The 14021-nt window shown below is 63.0% G+C and overlaps 2 protein-coding genes across 2 annotated transcripts; both read left to right on the plus strand.

The window, feature by feature from the left end:
- Positions 1 to 1380: 1380 nt before the first annotated feature.
- On the plus strand, positions 1381 to 11401 carry LRRC43 (leucine rich repeat containing 43). The gene is made up of 13 exons (XM_040986855.1): positions 1381 to 1485; positions 3361 to 3621; positions 4637 to 4747; positions 5430 to 5572; positions 6112 to 6350; positions 6694 to 6878; positions 7136 to 7380; positions 9094 to 9235; positions 9322 to 9429; positions 9500 to 9688; positions 9831 to 9864; positions 10527 to 10656; positions 10939 to 11401. The coding sequence occupies exons 1-13, from the start codon at positions 1381 to 1383 to the stop codon at positions 11399 to 11401; spliced, it is 2355 nt and encodes a 784-aa protein (XP_040842789.1).
- A 1242-nt stretch (positions 11402 to 12643) lies between these two features.
- On the plus strand, positions 12644 to 13702 carry B3GNT4 (UDP-GlcNAc:betaGal beta-1,3-N-acetylglucosaminyltransferase 4). The gene has a single exon (XM_040986856.1). The coding sequence runs from the start codon at positions 12644 to 12646 to the stop codon at positions 13700 to 13702; it is 1059 nt and encodes a 352-aa protein (XP_040842790.1).
- The last annotated feature ends 319 nt before the right edge of the window (positions 13703 to 14021 follow it).

Here is a 14021-nt window from a genome sequence, read left to right on the forward strand (position 1 = left end):
AGGGAGAGACAGAAAGATCTCCCATCTGCTGCTTCACTCCCCAAATGGCTGTGATGGCTGGAGCTGAGCTGATCCAAAGCCAGGAGCTTCTTCCAGGTCTCCCACACAGGTACAGTCCCAAGGCTTTGGGCCGTCCTCGACTGCTTTCCCAGACCACAAGTGGGAGCTGGGAGGGAAGTGGAGCAGCCGGGACATGAACTGGTGCCCATATGGGATGCTGCATGTGCAAGGTGAGACTTAATTAAGCCCCTGAGCCATCATGCTGTGACCAGCAATATTTGTGTGTGTGTTAGCAATATTTTTTCTTTTGTTTTTATTTTTTAGCAATATTTTTTAAGATAACAAAAGAACAAGTAACCAAAGAAGAAAAAAAGACAATTTGCATTCAGTCCAAGCTAAAAGCTTGTGTGTGTCTAAGAACACTAAAAGTTTTTTTTAAAAAGCCCACTGCATGGGACAAATAACTGCGGCATGTAAAAGGCACCGGTCCTATCGTATGAAACCTTCAGACTGCTCTGCTAGAGGAAGACTTGGGGTCTAATCTTAGAACAAGCCAAGGATTTGATGGACTTTTTTTTGCAAAGACCTACAAATGGCCTCTAGGCGTGTGAAAAGGTAGTCCCCATGGCTGGAGTTAGAGAAATACACAATCCGATGGAACCCACGACACACTGCGGTAGGACATGCCCTCAGACGGAGGAAGCTGTCCCACAGCAGCAGCGAAAACAGAAGACGCTCCCCAACAGGGGCAGCTGGGCACCGGCTGGGAAAGCCACCGCGAGCAGGCATCCACAGGGTCCACCGCCGTGAAGGGGTGACCGGCTCGGCCGTCCTGCTGCACTAGAACACCTCTGCCAAACGGATGAGCGTGTGTGTTGTGCAAGCCCCCCTAACGGTAGGCAAAGGCACGAGAGTGGATGCCTAATGCCTACTTGAGAAAGAGGCAGAGCGGTGGTCGGTCTGCTGGTTCACGTCCCGGAAACACCTGGGCTGGGCAGGTCCTTCGGGGTCTCCCACCTGTGTGGTGGGGACCCCGTACCTGAGCTAAGGGTGGCCTCTGTGGGCTGTAAACTGTACCCCATTCCCGTGTGATTCTCATTTGGGGGGCCTGGGTCAATGTGCCAGCCCAGCACGCTCCTGCTGGAGCCCTGCGGTGACCCCAGAGCCTTTCCGGGCAGCGTTGGAAGCCCAGCAGCGAGGCGACCGGAGTGTGGGGCTCGATGTGGTCCAGGTTTGCACCGGAAATCGGGAGAGAAAAGCCAGGCGCCGTGGGGGAAGTGGGGTCACCAGCCTGAAGGACTCTTCCTGGACCGGAAGTTGGCAGCTCGGGCGCCAGCGCCGCCGATCGTTACCTAGCAACGCAGACCGCGACTCGCGGCCATGGAGGGACGCCGGGGGTCCGAGCCCGTGACCGTGAGCTCGGCGGTGCGCGAGCACCTGCGGCGGCTGTGCCTGCGCGAGTTCCCGTGCGGCATCGGCAGCTGGGTGCGCCGGGGGTGCGCGCGGGCGGGCAGGCATGGGACACCAGGTGTGGGGCTGGAGTTTCGAGGAAAGCAGAGATGCGGCGGGCCAGGGGGCCAGGGGGCCAGGGGGCCAGGGGGCCTGGGCACCGCATCCATCAGGCCCCGCTTGAGTTCCTCAGGGCCGTGGTCTTCTTCAGGGGCCTAAAGTCGCCCTGGACCCGGGCCTCTAGACCCAGGGCCAGGGCTTCTCTCCAGGGGGCCTCTCCTGAGGTTGGGGTGCCTAGAGTACCTTTGACCCTGGGGTCTCTCAGTCCTTCCCCCCATAACTTTCAGGGAAGGACAGCCAGAGCCCCAGGCCTCCCGGGCTTTGGGGAAGGGCAGGGGTGGAGGAAGAGAGGACAGTGAAAATGAGCTGTAATCACGGAAGAAGGAAAAAGTCGTTTGCAGCCGGAAAGGTCCCTTCTCTCTGACGTCACCCTGGCTCGGGGCGCTGGCTCTGCTGGCCAGAGAGGCTGTGCCATCAGTGGGGCACCCAGGGCCGGGACGAGGAGGGTGACGTCTAGGCCCAGGCCATGTGGACGGCCAATGTCCAGCCCCCTTTCCCTTCTGGGTGCCTGGCTCCCCACCTGTGGCAGAGCCGAGCCACACACGGGGGAAATGGCGGTGGTCTGTCCTGGAGCAGGCAGAGCACCACAGGGACGCTGAGATGCCACAGGTGCGTGGCGGAAGCAGTGGGAGGGGATCACTCCATCCCTGACTTACCACTGCCCTGGCTTCTGGACTTGCCTTTGCAGTGCTGCCCTGTGGAGAAAGCCCTTCCTTTTGGCTCGGTTCCCCCTTGGCCCTTAAACAAGATGCCCCCACCGTGGTCGCCTTTCCAGGGGCTTGGGCTTTGGAAGATTTGCGTGGACATCTACCCTAAGTTCACGTTTGCCCGGGTGCCCCCTGCCCACATGGCCTGAAGGTCGCGTTACACAACAGCATATGCTGTTTCGGATTTGGGGTGACTAAGGGTACAGGGTCATGAGGTGGGGGAGGGTGGTTTCTATGCGTGTTGTCATAGCAACCAGTGCTGCACTGTTTGGGATCTTGGCACCTACTGGATGTTGGGTCAACAGTTCTAGGACACTCGCCCTTGTCACAATCGTACTTTTGTGTGAAATAATCTATTGATTTTGCTTTCATTTTTAAAATTTTTATTGGAAAGGCAGATATATATATATATATATATATATATATATATATAGCGAGGAGGAGAGACAGAAGTATCTTCTTTCCAGTGATTCACTCTCCAAGTGACCGCAGCGGCCAGTGTGGCGTCAATCCAAAGCCAGGAGGCAGAAGCTCCAGGAAGCAGAGCTGCTGGGATTAGAACCGGCGCCCATATGGGATCCTAGTGCGTTCAAGGAGAGGACTTTAGCCACTAGGCCATGGCACCGGGCCCTTGCTTTCATTTTTTTAAAAAAGGATTTATTTGTTCATTTTGAAAGAGCAGCAGGGAGAGGGAGGAGGTGCAGGAGAGAGGAGAGAGCTTCCATCCGCTGGCTCACTCCCCAAGTGACTGCAACGTCCGGGAGCCAGGAATTGCAGCCACATCTCCCGTGAATGACAGAGATCCAAGCACTTGGGCCGTCCTCCGCTGCTTTCCCAGGCCAGCAGCGGGCTGGACAGGACGTGGAGTGACCAGGGTGCTGGTGTGGGAAGTAGTGGCTGCTGCTACTGTCCCACATAAGCACCCTGTGCCTTCCTTCCACTGTGGTTGTATCCACAGGCAATAATTATTCAAAATTATCCCCTATAGTTGCTGAGACTTCTAAATTTCTCCCCTACCCTCCCTCCCAGTTTTCCAATTTCACAATGTTTCGGGCCTAGACGCCGGTGCCCTCCATCCCTGCAGAATCAGTCTCGCTTCGGGCCGCAGGCTGGGCAGAGGCGCAGGGAGCTTGTGCCAGGAGAGACAGAGACGGCGAGTCCCGAGGAGGAGACGGTGGAGGCGCTGCTGGACCTGGTGCGCAGCCCGCACTCGCCCTGGGCTCTGCCCGGCGACTCCAGCACCGAGGACCGCTTCCTCAGGGAGCTGGCCATCCGCGACCCGCTGCTGCTCAATGACTCTTTCTTCTGCTCCTACTTCCGGACCCTGCGCGTGGTGGACAAGGAGGTGCGGTGGGCTGGGCTTAGGGTGGCTGCTCCCAGGGCCCCCACAGCTCTCAGGGGGTCCCTGCTCCAGCCCTGGCTTTGCCCTTTCACCTGCCCTGGAGGGAGACCCTTGTGTACAGTAGGGCCTCAGGGCTCTGCCTGGGGCTCGGGGGTGGGGTTGCGCATTTCCGTGGCTCAGTGACTGAGCCCAGCGTTGGCACCCACACCTGGGCCCTGTTCATCAGAGCCTCCACTTCCTTCCCCAGGGAAAACAGGACTTGGTGCAGTGGGGCTGGTGGAAGGGGAGGTGACTGAGTCACACCGCTTTCCTGGCTGAATTCCAGCAGGTGCCTCTGTCCAGGGCAAGCCATCACAGCTAGTGACCACAGGGAGAGGCCCCAGCCAGGAGGTGCTCCTGGTGTCTTTAAGGCTTCAGGGAGCCAGGGTCTGTGGGGAGGTGCCCTGCTCTGTGGACAGTGATACCCCACAGCCCTCGCTGAGCCTCGGTGGCAGGCCCTCAGGAGGCTCTGGGGGCACAGGTGCCCTTCTGGCAGGAGGCCAAGGCCAGCCACGTTCAGAAGGTCAGTGTACTGACACAGCAGGGGTTTCAGGGAAAGGGAGGGCAGTGCTGGGCCTGGTGCCCAGGTTTTTTTTTTCTTTTTTTAATTCTTATTGGAAAGTCAAGATATACATAGATGAGGAGAGACAGAGATGAAGGTCTTCTGTCCGATGATTCACTTCCCAAGTGACCACAACTGCCGGTGCTGTGCTGATCCAAAAACCAGGAGCCAGGAACTTTCTCCAGGTCTCCCACGTGGATGCAGGGTCCCAAGGCTTTGGGCCGTCCTCCACTGCTTTCCCGGGCCACAGGCAGGGAGCTGGATGGGAAGTAGAGCATCTGGGATTAGAACCAGCACCCATATGGGATCCCAGCACATTCAGGGCGAGGACTTTAGCTACTAGGCCACGCCGCCAGGCCTGTTGCCCAGGTTTTGTCTTCTCTTTTGTGGACTTGGCCTTTTGTCCTGTCCCGGCAGGTGACTCTGGTGGACAAAAACCTCCTGAAGTTCCAGAAGTTGGAGGAGCTGATCCTGAGTGCCAACCACATCAAGGAGGTGGACGCGGCCCACCTGCCCCCGACCCTTAAGGTATAGGAACCAGCCATCTTCCCCAGGAAGGGAAACTGAACCCTCGCAGGAGGCCACTGTGGGGCCCGCTGGGCTGGGGTCTCCCCTCCCAGCTCCCAGGTTCCCAGTAGGAACAGCGGGCATCTGTGGAAGTGGGTGGGGACAGCCGTGCCACATGATGGATGCCACTGAGCTAACACTCGAATGCGGTTAGGGCTGAAGCCAGGAGCCCAGGCACTCTGCGTGAGGTTCTGACATGGGCACTGGGACCAAGCACCCCAGCCGTCCTCCGCTGCCCTGCCAGGCACAGGAGCAGGGAGCCGGATCAGGCGTGGAGCAGCCAGGACTCCCAACTGCTGCTCATCTGGAATGTCAGTGTTGCAGGTAGAGGCTTAACCTGCACTTCTGCTCCAGCTTTCTGCTAATGTGCCACCCACGTGGAGACCTGGGTGGAGCTCCTGGCCCAACCCTGGCTATTGCAAGCTACTGGGGAGCGAACTAGCAGTTGGAGACTTCTGCTCTTCCTCTTCTCCCCGTCCATAATACATAAATACATCTTTTAAAAGGGGCAGTCCAGGTGCCCGGAGCTGGGGACAGATGCTTTGCTTCCTATTCTTGAGTGTCCAGGCAGAGGCAGTGGCTGGCCCCAGCTGCCCCAGCCCTGCCCAGCCCTGCCCAGCCCCGGCCATGGCTCTGGTTGCAGGTGTTGGAGCTGTATGGCAATGAGCTGGCCAGCATGGAGTCTCTGTGCGTCCACCCGCCGCCCCCCGGCCTCCAGCATCTGGGCTTAGGGCACAACAAGCTCCTGGGGCCCTTGGAGAGTCTGTATGTCACAGCCAGCCACTGGTAACTCAGCCCCTGTGGACTGCCAGGGAGGGCCTGGCGAGGCGACCACTCGGCTAGCAGCCAGGGGAGGAGCCAGGACCAGGTGGGAGTAAGCAGACCCTCGGACGAGCCTTCCCAGCCGGGGCTCTGTTCACAACCGGGGTGCAGGTGTGGTGGGCACTGCTGCCTGTCCTGCCTCTGCCTGATGAAGGTCAGGAGCCCCCAGAAGCCGCCCCACTCCGCTCCCTCCACCACCCAGGACATCTTCCCGCAAGCCCCGTGTCCCTGCGGGGAGGGGCTGGTGTGGTCCCGCGCTTGCAGTGGTGGGGCAGGCTTCCCATGGAGGGTGTAAGTAAGAGGAGACACTCAGGCATGGGACCCTGAGGTCAGCCTAGCCTCACTTGGGTCTGGAGCAGTGCAGGGGTACAGCCGAGGAGGGGCCATGCTCACTCTCCCCGATGCCACTTCGTCCAGGTCAGCATCACCCATCCTAGATGCAGGGCGCTGGTCCCTGCTCACCCTGCTCACCGGGAGCCTGACCCCCCACTCTCCACCCCCAGGCCCAGCCTCGTCTCCCTGGACCTGAGCTTCAACGACCTAACAGACCTGCAGAGGCTGGTGGCTGCCCTGCGGACCCTGCGGCGCCTCCGGCTGCTGGTGCTGCAGGGGAACCCGCTGGCCCTCGTGCCCTACTACCGCGGTTTCACCATCGACAGCCTGGGCCGCCTCTGTGTGCTGGATGACATCACCGTGTCCCCCAACGAGAAGCACCAGTTCCGGGGGCTCAGCCTGCATGGCGGTGAGCTGGGCCCAGGGCGGCTGACCTGTTCTCTGCGAACTGGCATCCTCCATCCCTGCAGTAGCTTTACAGCGCCCCCTTGTGGCCCGCGTCTGAGCCCAGGTCTGAGAACCTGCCAGGCACACGCTGTGGTCCCACGGGTGGCACCTCTCACCCTCACTGCGACTGGGTGTGCCCCGGGTCCCCAGGACGGGGCTGGAGAGCCAGGCGTGCGTGTGTGTAGGTGTAATGTGAAGTCACTCCTGCTGAATGAGACCAAGCCGGGACTTGAACCGAGTTGCCCTGCCCGGGCCTCCCCCTGCCCGCCTGCCGTCTTCCCGCCAGCCCCTCCTCCTCCTGGCAGATCTGGCCCCCGCAGCACAGTTGGTGGTGACGATCGGGAACATCAGGGGCGTCCCAGATAGCTCCGTGTTGGAGCCGGAGCCAGGGCCTGAGGGCCCGTTCACCTCGTACACCTACTACGTGACCTACGACTTTGTGGAAGACGAAGAAGGCGACCGGAAGGAGTATGCCGGTGTGCTGGCTGAGGTGCGCCCCCTTGCGCTGGGCCTGCAACGTGGGCGGTTGTACACTGGGGCGCGTGGGGTCCCTCGTGGAGGACATGTCTCCACATACCCCTTCGCTCCTCCTGCTGTCTGGGGAGCAGCCCTGAGCAGGCCCGGGCTCCCAGCCTGTTCCCACTGTGCTTCGTTGTGGTCAGAGCCCACGCAGAAGTGGGCCTGTTTGCCTGTGCGGGCGGGCGGTGTACAGGTGTCAGAGCAGAGAACTCCCGGCATTTCCTGCAGATTGTCAAACCCTCGCCCAGCACTGAGCCCCTGGGCGAGGACCTCGCCGAGGACCTCCCGGAGGAGTTGCGAGGGGAGGTCTCGGAGGAGGCCGAGTCGCCCGAGTCTGGGACCATGGAGCTGCCGGACTCAGAGCTGTCCCTGCTCTCGGGCCGCTCAGCCGGGCTGCCCAGGTCCGTGGACTCAGCAGAAGAGCTGGCAAAGCTGCGGCCCCGGATGAGCCACCACCTTAGCCTGTCCCCAGGGTAAGAGTCCTGGAGTGGCAGGCCTGGCTGTTCCCAGCCGCTCCTGGAATCCCCTGGCTGTGAGCTGCTTGCCAGAGGAGGACCTGGGGCAGGACCAGCAGGTGCCACCTCCCCGCCCAAAGCCAGCGCTTCCCCAGGGAGTGAGTCTCTGGAGTTAATGGTCTAAGGGTGACACCTGTGATTCCAGATGTGGGGGTGAAGCTAATTCTGGGTCGATGCTTTGCGGCCAGTTGGCATCCGCCAGCCTGTGCGCCTGGTTCCTTCCACTGCAGTCCAGGAACTTCTGGGTTTATTTTTAAACATGTATTTAGTTAGTTGAAAAGTAGAGTTTGCAGAGAGAGAGACAGATCTTCCATCTGCTGGCTCACTCCCTAGGTGGTTGCAATGACCAGAGCTGAGCTGATCCGAGACCAGGAGCCAGAAGCTTTTTCCAGGTCTCCCTCGTGGGTGCAGGGTCCCAAGGCTTTGCGTCATCCGTGACTGCTTTCAACCTTGACAAGCAGGGAGCTGGATGGGAAGTGGAGCAGCCGGGACACAAACTTGTGCCCATATGGTATGGTGGCACCACAGGTGGAGGATTAGCTTGCTACCCCACTGTGCTGGCCCCTAAAGAATTGTTTTTAAAAATCCATGTAAAATGTGTTGTTTTAAAATTACATGTTTGCACAAAGTTTTTGGAATTTTTGAGACGCAGAGAGGAAGAAACACATAGATCTCTCATTGCCCGGCCTTTGCCCCAAGTGTCTGCCGTGGCCACGGCTGAGCCCTGCCAGAAGCAGGAGTTTGATCCCACGCTCCATGTGGGAGGCAGGACCGGCCCACGGCGGCTGCTCCCGGGGCCTGTGTCAGTGGGAACTCGGGCTCTCTGTTTCGGGGCTCTCTTTGCTGGGTTCCCCGCTGCAGGCCCTGTGTGTGTTCCAGAGGGTAAGTCCCAGCTGAGAGTCCGGGTGCCAGCCTGTCAGGGTCTCCCCCATCCCAGGGCTGCAGCTCCTCTGGGGCGGAGCCAGGGAACTGAGAGGCTGGTGTGGGCGGGGCGGGGAAGCGGTGTGGCAAGGACCTGTTTGTGGTTTTTCAGTTTGAGAAAAGTTTAATTTAAAAAGCTGAGTCACAAGTAATTTTACCACTTTCAATATTAGAACAGTTTTCTAAGAAGTGTCTCATTCCACGCATCTAATTCATCCCATATGTTTTTTTAAAAAAAATAAATTCTCTATTTAGAAAATACTTTGAAAGGCAGAGTGACAGAGGGACATCTTCCAGCCACTGGTTTCCCCCTTGCCCACCCACCCGAGGTGGCTGCCACAGCCCAGGTTGGGCCAGGCTGCAGGCAGAAGCCTGGAATTCCATTCGAGGGTCCCACGTGGGTGCAGGGTCCTCAGCTCTGCCTCCCAGCCCTGGACTCAACCCGGAGCCGAGAGCTGGGGTGGGGGCTTAACCCGCTGTGCCACAGCGCCCCCTGCCGCCCGGCTCTCTTGTACGTGGCTCTTTGGAAATGTTGGCTTCTCTCCCTGGCGACCTAGCCCACCCCTGGGGGCGGGGGTAGCTCTGTGCAAGTCAGGGGACTTGCAGCCACTCTGTGAAAGTTGTAACATCTTCCTGTGAAAGTTGTAGTTCCGCCGCTGCAGGAGGGCCCCGGCTCCCTCGTCCTGCCTGGGGTCTCTTGCCATGCCTGGGTCCGCTGAGATGCCGGCCTGGGTCTGCCCCGCCCGCCAGGACCGTCCTGTTCAGCACGGCCCGCAAGCCCTGGGCCGAGGTCATTTCCTGCGGCTACGAGATGCAGCACACCGTGAAAGGCCTGGTGCCGCTCAAGGCCTTCCTGCTGGCGGGCACCACGGTGACCGTCATGGAGGAGAAGGTGGGCCCAGGGCACCCCCAAGCCCCACTCCCTGGGGAGGCGATCAGGGCTGGGCCGCCGCAGCCACACCGCGCCCTGTCCCTCAGATCCTGTCCTGGCCCTTGGCGTCGCCCTCTGCGGACAGCCCCTTGCTTGCCAAGAAGGGGAAGAAGGAGAAAGAGAAGAGAGACAAGGCCGAGAAGGAACCTTCCAAGGTACCAGCGGGCGGGGCCCAGCATGGCGGGCACCGGGCACTGGCCTGCCCTCACCCGGCCCTGCCCCCAGGAGCGGAGGGGCTCCAAGAAGAGGAAGGATTCCTCCAGGGAGCTGCGCCAGGACCCGCCCGTGCCACGCGTGCTGGGCAGCTGCCTCGTGCCACTCGAGCCCCTGCTGGCCGGGGAGGCCCTGGTGACCACTGTGTGCAACTTCGGGGTGCTACGCACCGCCGAGTCTGACAAGCTCACATTCGCCAGGGTAAGGTAGAGGCGCCCCAGGGCGGGGAAGGGGTGCAGCAGGGGCCAGGACCCACTCCTCACCAAGATGCCCCTGCAGGAAGCCACCCCCCACCAGCCCCCACCCCGCTCCAGGAAACCCCTTGTTTCCTGTTCTTTGGCAGGACTCCAAGAAGGCTAAGAAAGTCATCAAGAAGGGTGAGTGTGGGTGTCGGCGCGGGCAGGGCGGGCAGGGCTGGACCTGGGGCCAAAGGCGTGGAGGGAGGTGCCTTCTGGCCCCGGGCGGGCAGAGCTGGCACACGGAGTGGATGTGCGGCTGCCGGCAGAGGGGCGTTCTTCCATCAGAGCAGATTCTGAAGACGCGGGCTGGAACTGGCGGGCAAATGTTAGAGAAGGGGTAGGAGGGAAACGGCCGTGCCAGGCGGCCTGACCCCGGCGGGCCAGGGCAGTGACCTGCCAGAAAAGTTGAGGGGAGCGCGGCTGGGCAGCTGAGCCCCGAGCCCCGAGCATGGCGCACTGGCCCTCCACGGACAGCGTGGAAGGAATTAATTATCATCCGCGAACTGGAAGCTTTTAGGAAATTCCCCCAAGTTTGGGAAGTGAGTAACAATTCTGAGTCAACCGTGGTCCAAGGGAGAAAGCAACGCGCAATCCAAGAGAAGTTTAACGGGGCACGAAGCCGGCTGCGCGCGGCGGTGCGTGTGGGGGGACGGGGCCGCGTGGCCAGCCGCGGCCTCGGTGAAGCCGGTGCTGAGCAGCCCGGAGGGACTGAGGGGTTCGAGGCCACCGCGCGCCCTCCCGGGGCAGCCAGCCCGTCCAGCTCCCGGGCCTCGGCTCTCAGCGCGCTTCTCCCTCCTCAGAGAAGCTGAAGGCCGCGGCCCCGCTCGGCGAGAGCCAGTACCAGCCCGAGCCGCTGACGGTGGAGCTGCAGCTGCAGCTGAGCCAGTGCCGCTCGGCGGCCGACGCGCTGCGCGCCCTCGACGCGCCCGAGTAAAGGCGCCCGCCGCCCGAGCCTGGCGTCTGCTTGCGGGGGCGGGGCGGACGGGGCGGGGCGGGCGGGCGGGCGGGCGGGCGGGGCGGCGGGCGGGGCGGACGGGGAGGGGCGGGGAGGGAGGGGCGGGGCGGACGGGGAGGGGCGGGGCGGACGGGGAGGGGCGGGGCGGACGGGGAGGGGAGGGCGGGCGGACGGGGGGGCGGGCGGACGGGCGGGCGGGCGACGGGCGGGCGGGCGGACGGGAGGGCGGGCGGACGGGAGGGCGGGGCGGACGGGAGGGCGGGCGACGGGCAGCCCGCCCGGCCGACGCAGTGCGCCCAGGTGCGCGCCCAGGTGCGGGGCGAGCTGCTCTCACGCCCGCGGCCCGAGGCGCCGCGCTGCCGGCCGGGCTCAGCGACCCAGGCGGCCGAGACGCGGACCCCGACCCCCTCGCCGCGGGCGACCCTCCGCCCCGAGCCCACAGGGGTCGTGCAGGCGGGGAAGGGCTCCGCGGGCGGCGGGCGGGGGGCGCAGCCGGGCCGAGGCGCCCCGGGCAGGGCCGGCCCCCGTGCCTCGCGCGCCGGGTCCACGTCCCAGGCCTGCAGTCTCGCGGGGACGCCGGCCAAGCCCGCGCCCGACCCGCTCCCCGCCCTGCCGCCCTCTGCGTCCCCGGTTCCTGCTCCGAGGCCGGGATTCAGGCTGGGGCCGCTGAAGGCCTCCCGGCCCAGCGCGCCCTCGGTGTCCACGCGCCGGTCCAGGTGAGTGGGCGAGGACGGTGGGCCCCGGGCCTCGCGCTGGTGGAGGGGGAGGCCGGCTTTGCGGCCGTGGGCCGGGTGGACACCCCGTGGACGCGTGTCCGCACCTCCACCTGGGTCCTGGGAGACTTAGAAGTGCGGACTCAGTAAGGTGAGCCGGAGGGGCCCCCCAAGCCCAAGGCTGCAGCTTCGGGGTGTGGAGCCGCCCGCCTAAGCCCCCGGGAATCCACAGGGCGTCCAGGGAGGGGCGTGTTCGCCCCCGGGTTCAGGGAACCCTGCCTCCCTCACTGGGGACACCCCGCACGGCCTGCCGCGTTGGGCCGAGTTTTTCTGAGATAGTTTGACTTTATCTGAAAGCTGAAGCCTCGTGGTTCGCTCCCAGGGGCCAGCGCCGGGTCAGGGGCCGCGTCCCGGTGTGCTGTGGGGGGCCGTCAGCCCTCAGTGTGCAGTGTGGGTAGCTCAGGTGGTATCTTCAAAACAAAACGGATTGACTTAGCTGGCTGGGACAGTGGCTCAATTGGCTGATCCTGCAAGTGCTGGCATCGCCTATGGGTACCGGTTCTAATCCCGGCAGCTCCACTTCCCATCCAGCTCCCTGCCTGTGGCCTGGGAAAGCAGTCGAGGATGGCCCAAAGCTTTGGGACCCTGCATCCGTGTGGGAGACCAGGAAGAGGTTCCTGGTTTTGGATTGGCTCAGCTCTGGCTGTGTGGCTACTTGGGGAGTGAACCAGCGGTTGGAAGATCTTTCTGTAAACCTGTTTATCCAATAAATAAATAAAAAGATTCGTTTATCAGTTGCAAAGGGCAGCAACAAGCAGGGCTGGGCCAGGAGCTTCTGAATCTCGCATGAATGCGGGGGCCCAAGCGCTGGAGCCATCTGCTGCTTCCCAGCTGCGCCGGCAGGAGCTGGGGTGGAATGGAGCAGCTGGGACTGCGTGTTGAGGAGGCCCATGCCACAGGCCCCCCCTGCGCCATTCACCCACTCGCAAAGTGCTTTTGCTTTTGGTGGAAGAGCTCTTTATCAGGATCTGAGCTTGGAGTCTGGCCCAAAGCTAAACTAAGCCTGCCATTTGCAAAATTGAAGCTACTCAGGTTTCCTCTGGTGTGCGCTTTCAAGCAGCTGCAGGCTGTGTGGGGGCGACGCGGCGGAGCAGGGGCTCAGGTGTGCTGCGGGGCTCAGGTGTGCTGCGGGGCTCAGGTGTGCTGCGGGGCAGGCCCGCTGACGTGCGCTCTCCTGCAGGCCGGGGCCATGCGCGGGCCGAGCTGGCTGCTCCTGTCCGGCCTGGCGTTGCTGCTGCTCGGCTCCCTGCTCCTCCTGAAGAGGGAGGCTGCGCCGCGGGGGACCCCTGCGGGCCACCAGCCTTTCTGGGCTCCCCCAGGGGCCCACCGCAGTCAGTGCCCACCTAACCACACGGCAGCTGACGTCTCCCTGGCCCTGCCTGGCCGGCATCGCCTTTTCCTGACCTATCGCCACTGCCGGAACTTCTCCACTTTGCTGCAACCTGTAGGGTGTGCGGGGGACCTCTTCCTGCTCCTGGCCATCAAGTCCCAGCCGGGCCACGTGGAGCGGCGCGCGGCCATCCGCGGCACGTGGGGCCGGGCGGGGGCCTGGGCGCGGGGCCGGCAGCTGAAGCTCGTGTTCCTGCTTGGGGTGGCGCGCCCCGCTGCCCTGGCCCTGCTGCTGGCCTACGAGAGCGCGCAGTTCGGGGACATCCTTCAGTGGGACTTCGCCGAGGACTTCTTCAACCTGACGCTCAAGGAGCTGCACCTGCAGCGCTGGCTGGCCGCCGCCTGTCCCCAGGCCCGCTTCGTGCTCAAGGGGGACGACGATGTCTTTGTCCACGTCCCCAACGTGCTGGAGTTCCTGGAGGGCCGCGACCCGGCCCAGGACCTCCTGGTTGGAGATGTTATCCGCCAGGCCCGGCCCAACAGGAACACCAAGGTCAAGTACTTCATCCCGCCTTCCATGTACCGGGCCCGCCACTACCCGCCCTACGCGGGGGGCGGAGGCTACGTCATGTCCAGGGCCACCGTGCGGCGCCTGCGGGCGGCTGTGGAGGCCACGGAGCTCTTCCCCATCGACGACGTCTTCGTGGGCATGTGCCTGCGTGGGCTGGGCCTCAGCCCCACCCACCACGCGGGCTTCAGGACGTTTGGGATCCGGCGGCCCCTGGCCCCCTTGGAGCCGTGCCTGGTCAGGGGGCTCCTGCTGCTGCACCGCCTCGGCCCGCGGGAGCTGTGGACGCTGTGGGCGGCGGTGACCCACCCGGGGCTGCCCTGCGCAGCCGCCTTCCCGCCCCGTCCCTGACGGGCTTCCCGTGGGAGAGCTGGCTCCTGCCGGTCTGTGGGAAGGGACGGCCCTTCTGTAACTCGCCCGCCCTGTCGCCGTCCATCAAAGTCCAGTGAGCTGGTCAACGTGCCCCGCCCGTTACCGAGGAGCGTGGGTGCTGCCGGGTCCCAGGGGCGCTCCGCGCGGGGTGTGCGACGGCAGGTCAGACACACACACATTTTCTTTGTGAAATGCAAAAACTTTTTTCTCTTTTGGATAGAACAGAAACTTGGAAAGAAGAAAAACAGGTGTGTGTGTCCAAGGCTGTGCTGCCGCGAGCACCGGGCACTGCCAGGGC

This window comes from Ochotona curzoniae, unplaced genomic scaffold (assembly GCF_017591425.1).
Source record: "Ochotona curzoniae isolate NIBS_2020 unplaced genomic scaffold, NIBS_Ocur_1.0 contig_46, whole genome shotgun sequence".
NCBI classification, from domain to species: Eukaryota; Metazoa; Chordata; class Mammalia; order Lagomorpha; family Ochotonidae; genus Ochotona; species Ochotona curzoniae.

What these genes read in the sequence shown, in the direction of transcription:
- B3GNT4 (XM_040986856.1), top strand. Translation starts at nt 12,644, where the DNA reads ATGCGCGGGCCGAGCTGGCTGCTCCTGTCCGGCCTGGCGTTGCTGCTG.
- LRRC43 (XM_040986855.1), top strand. Translation starts at nt 1,381, where the DNA reads ATGGAGGGACGCCGGGGGTCCGAGCCCGTGACCGTGAGCTCGGCGGTG. An exon ending in TATGTCACAGCCAGCCACTG is followed by an intron (nt 5,573 to 6,111) that starts GTAACTCAGCCC and finishes CTCCACCCCCAG; the next exon opens with GCCCAGCCTCGTCTCCCTGG. An exon ending in GGGGCTCAGCCTGCATGGCG is followed by an intron (nt 6,351 to 6,693) that starts GTGAGCTGGGCC and finishes TCCTCCTGGCAG; the next exon opens with ATCTGGCCCCCGCAGCACAG.